Genomic DNA, 4,151 nt, shown 5'->3' on the forward strand with positions numbered 1-4,151 from the left:
GCAGATAGAGTAAATCAAACATGGTAACTGCTAAAACAGAACATCACAGAACATATAAATAATAATACAAGTGGTCAAATGGTAGGACAAAAGTAGGATCAAATAAAAAGTTTGTTCTAGCATTATTTTATTTACTAAATGTTGGCAAATGAGACATAATAGTTGCACCTAGAGTCCATATTATTGTCCATAATAGTCCATATTATTGTAAACTATTTGACATTACACTTACAGTATAATAGGATGTGGATTAATGCAATGCACTATAATGGCACCAGTTCAAATATACAGTATATATACATAAATGTGTATAAATGTACACATGCGTCCAGAAACGGATGTGTACATACATATATTTATACCCTTCTACTTATAGGAATAAAAGAATGTGTTTTCAAAAGTTTCAGGTGTTGTATGGTTGCTGTATATTATATTATATTATATTATATTATATAGGCAGTAGAGCTGGATTGGTCGCCAAAGGGCCAAAATCACATGCTCTCATTCACTTTCTCTTGAATGGGACAACGTCAGAGCGCCGGTGTGAGGATGAGGAGCACGAGCGCAGCGCACGCTCTCCTCGGGATGGATTTTGGCCGCAGACGCGAGCAGAGGCTGCACGAGGACGCAGCACGAGCGGTGACGGCTGAGTGACATTTGAGTACTGTTGTGTGTGTGTGTGTGTGTTATTTATTTAACAGTCAGCGACGTGGAGCCTCGTCGAGGATCTAATGGGACTGGTTTTGTTTTTTGTCTGACATGGATGGAGACTGGGTGCTCTTTTTGGATTGACTTTACGCAGCTTAAGTTCTTATTGGAAGCGATGGGACGTTTATTTTGAAATATCAAATCAAGCCACAGCTGCTCTGTGAGTAAGAGGTGAGAATGACTATTAGGATTAAAATAGTTTTCTTTTGGTATGCATGTAGGAATAGGTGTGTGATTCTTGATTATTAGTCATGCTTTAATAATAATAATAATAATATTGTGCTCATGGGAAATAAAATCGGATCATTTTAGCATGGCATCACACAAAATAATGGCTTTTTATGCGTCACACATGTATAATCAGAGCTTACATAAACAAGAAAAACAAAATAAAGTATTTTAATTTTGCATTTTTTTATGACAGGAATTATACAGTTAAATCCAATGTTGTAGCCTATAATTCATGTCTTTAATCCACAGGACTGCTGATGACTTTAGTAAGCAGAGAGGATTCCTAACGTTACAGCAGTTTGTGACCTACAAACTGGAACAGAAGAGCTCATGACCACGTCATCGCACCGAGGAATATAAAGTTACCGCTGCCGCTTCAGCTCAAATGATGTCAAATCTATTTGACAAAGTCAGGGGGCAAATGTCGTGCCCAGAGAGGGTTTGCCTCAAACACCTCACCCCTCAGCATCCATCAGAAGACACAATGATGGAGATCGCTTGCAAAGCCGAAGCACAGGAGCCTCCTAGATTCTGAAGGATATAATGTAGCACGACTTTCCTCAGCATGACTTAAAAACAAACTCTCCCCGAACCTGCACATGTTCAGGGATGGATCCCGTGAACATCACGACTGTCATCGACAGTGGGTTTATGGACGAGGCTCCGTCGAGCCGCGTCCTGACCGGCTGCTTCCTCTCGCTGCTCATCCTCACCACCCTGCTGGGGAACACGCTCGTCTGCGCCGCCGTCACCAAGTTTCGACACCTGCGCTCCAAAGTGACAAACTTCTTCGTGATCTCGCTGGCCGTGTCCGACCTCTTGGTCGCCATCTTGGTGATGCCGTGGAAGGCGGTGACGGAGATCGCCGGGTTCTGGCCGTTCGGCTCCTTCTGTGACACCTGGGTGGCTTTTGACATCATGTGCTCCACTGCGTCCATTTTGAACCTTTGCGTGATCAGCCTGGACCGCTACTGGGCCATCTCTAGCCCCTTTCGTTACGAGAGGAAGATGACACCCAGAGTGGCCTACGTGATGATCAGCGTGGCCTGGACGTTGTCTGTGCTGATTTCCTTCATCCCGGTGCAGCTCAACTGGCACAAGGCCCAAACTAAATCCTACACCCCTCTCACTGGCTCTTCGCGTCTCAATGTTACATCTTACCGCAGCACAGAGAACTGTGACTCGAGCCTGAACAGGACCTACGCCATCTCCACCTCTCTCATAAGCTTTTACATCCCCGTGGCAATCATGGTGGCCACCTACACCCAGATATACCGCATTGCCCACCGACAAATCAGGAGGATCTCCGCCCTGGAGCGAGCGGCCGAAAGCGCCAAGAACAGGCACGACAGCATCACCGGAGGCTCCAGCATCGCGGAGTCCGAGAGCTCCTTCAGGATGACGTTCAAGAGGGAGACCAAGGTGCTGAAGACGCTGTCGGTGATCATGGGGGTGTTTGTGTGCTGCTGGCTCCCGTTCTTCATCCTCAACTGCATGGTGCCCTTCTGCGAGCAGTCGAGTGGAGGGCAGGCTTTCCCCTGCATCAGCCCCACCACGTTTGACGTGTTCGTGTGGTTCGGCTGGGCTAATTCCTCCCTCAACCCCATCATCTATGCCTTCAACGCAGATTTCCGCAAGGCCTTCTCCATCCTGCTGGGCTGCCACAGACTGTATCCAGGAGGCCACAACATAGAGACGGTCAGTCTAAACAAGAAATGACTCACGACTCTCTCACAGCACTGACTCATCCTTAATGCTAAGAGTCCTAGCGTTTCCTGTAGAGGCCGGTCTGATCGACTTCAAACGAGGACGCTGCTCTCTGTGCTGACTCTTAGTGTGACTGAAGGATACGGTGACCCTACATGTTCCTGTGTTTGCATTAGGCCCGTCCGCGTGCAGACTGTCAGAGCGAGCTTGCCGTGCTCGCCGTGGTCGCTGCACCGTCGAAAGACGCTCCTGAAAGAGGAGAGGAGGATTTGGGGGATTGAAATTAAGACCCTCCGCTGTTGTGCCAGGGAGCTGGGAGCGCAGCGGTGCTGACACGCCCCCTGGGATAGATAATCCCATGACTGGGCAGCACACACCCTAATGCTGTCAGACACTGCTCTCTTCAATACCATCACACATGCGTACGCAAACACAAACACTGTCAAAACATGCTCCTCCGAATTCAGTGTAAATGCAGCACCCAGCATGCACTCTACGACACATTACATGACAGCACACAGGAATACTGTTACTCATTACGTTAACATCCTGTGCTCTGCAAGGAGTCCAGCGGTAGAGCATCAAACCGAATCATGTTTTCTACACAGATGAGCATGTAGGTAAAGTACATCCACATGTGACTTAATATTGAAGCAAGAAGAATGAAAGCAGATTTGATTTTACATCCGGCTTAATCCATTCATGTTGTGATTTTAAAAGAAAGTTCGGAGGAGTCGACACAATGTGATCTGAATTTCTTTTGGAAGTGAATGTAGACAGACGTGAAAAATGCAGCTTGTCAAACTGGTTCACAATTTATATCTCATCCAAACATCAAATCATTATAACTTTAAACCAAATGTACTCAACGGAAACCTCATAAATTATTTGTTTCACTGCTTGAAAGTGTTTTATGGATGAGTGTCTCGTATTACTTTGTGTGTTCTGTATTTTTCATGAACAACAGCTGATGGCCTCTTTTAAGGAGATGGCGAAGTCCTAAACAAAGGTGTTGCTTGACTTGTGGTGTCTTTGACTATTGTGCTTATTTAGGAGCTGATAAAGAACTGCAATTGACTGAATTATGTTTGGATAAATACGTTTTAATTAAAGTGAATTATTAAAGGATAATCTCGGATTATAACAACACGGGTCTTATTTTATAGGTTTGGCTGTCATTCCTATCGGTTTGATAACATTTTACTCACTGAAGTAATTGCTGACATCTGGGAACACTGATATCAGTGAAACAGGAGCAGCCAGACGATCAGCCCACAGTTTAACCAGATTATTGAAGCCACTATACATTTGGAGACAAAACCCAAAGTGAGCACACGGAATAAAATGTCACTAAAATCCTTAATAGTGCAAGAAAACTGTGTCATGTCGCACACTAGGTCTGTCACTCTTTAAAAAAAAATGAAGTTGGAAAGAATTAGAACTAACATGTAATTCGTTTTAATTTATTCGAAAACACAACCTAATCTTTAAAGGGACTGTTTGTA

General features: G+C 44.8%; 1 protein-coding gene across 1 annotated transcript; it reads left to right on the plus strand.

Annotated features, from left to right (window-relative positions):
* Positions 1–251: 251 nt before the first annotated feature.
* Positions 252–3,916, plus strand: drd1a (dopamine receptor D1a). Its single transcript, XM_037780872.1, has 2 exons — positions 252–879; positions 1,189–3,916. The coding sequence occupies exon 2, from the start codon at positions 1,549–1,551 to the stop codon at positions 2,656–2,658; it is 1,110 nt and encodes a 369-aa protein (XP_037636800.1). The 5' UTR covers positions 252–879; positions 1,189–1,548; the 3' UTR covers positions 2,659–3,916.
* Positions 3,917–4,151: the final 235 nt, after the last annotated feature.

Source organism: Sebastes umbrosus, chromosome 9, assembly GCF_015220745.1.
Source record: "Sebastes umbrosus isolate fSebUmb1 chromosome 9, fSebUmb1.pri, whole genome shotgun sequence".
NCBI lineage: Eukaryota > Metazoa > Chordata > Actinopteri > Perciformes > Sebastidae > Sebastes > Sebastes umbrosus.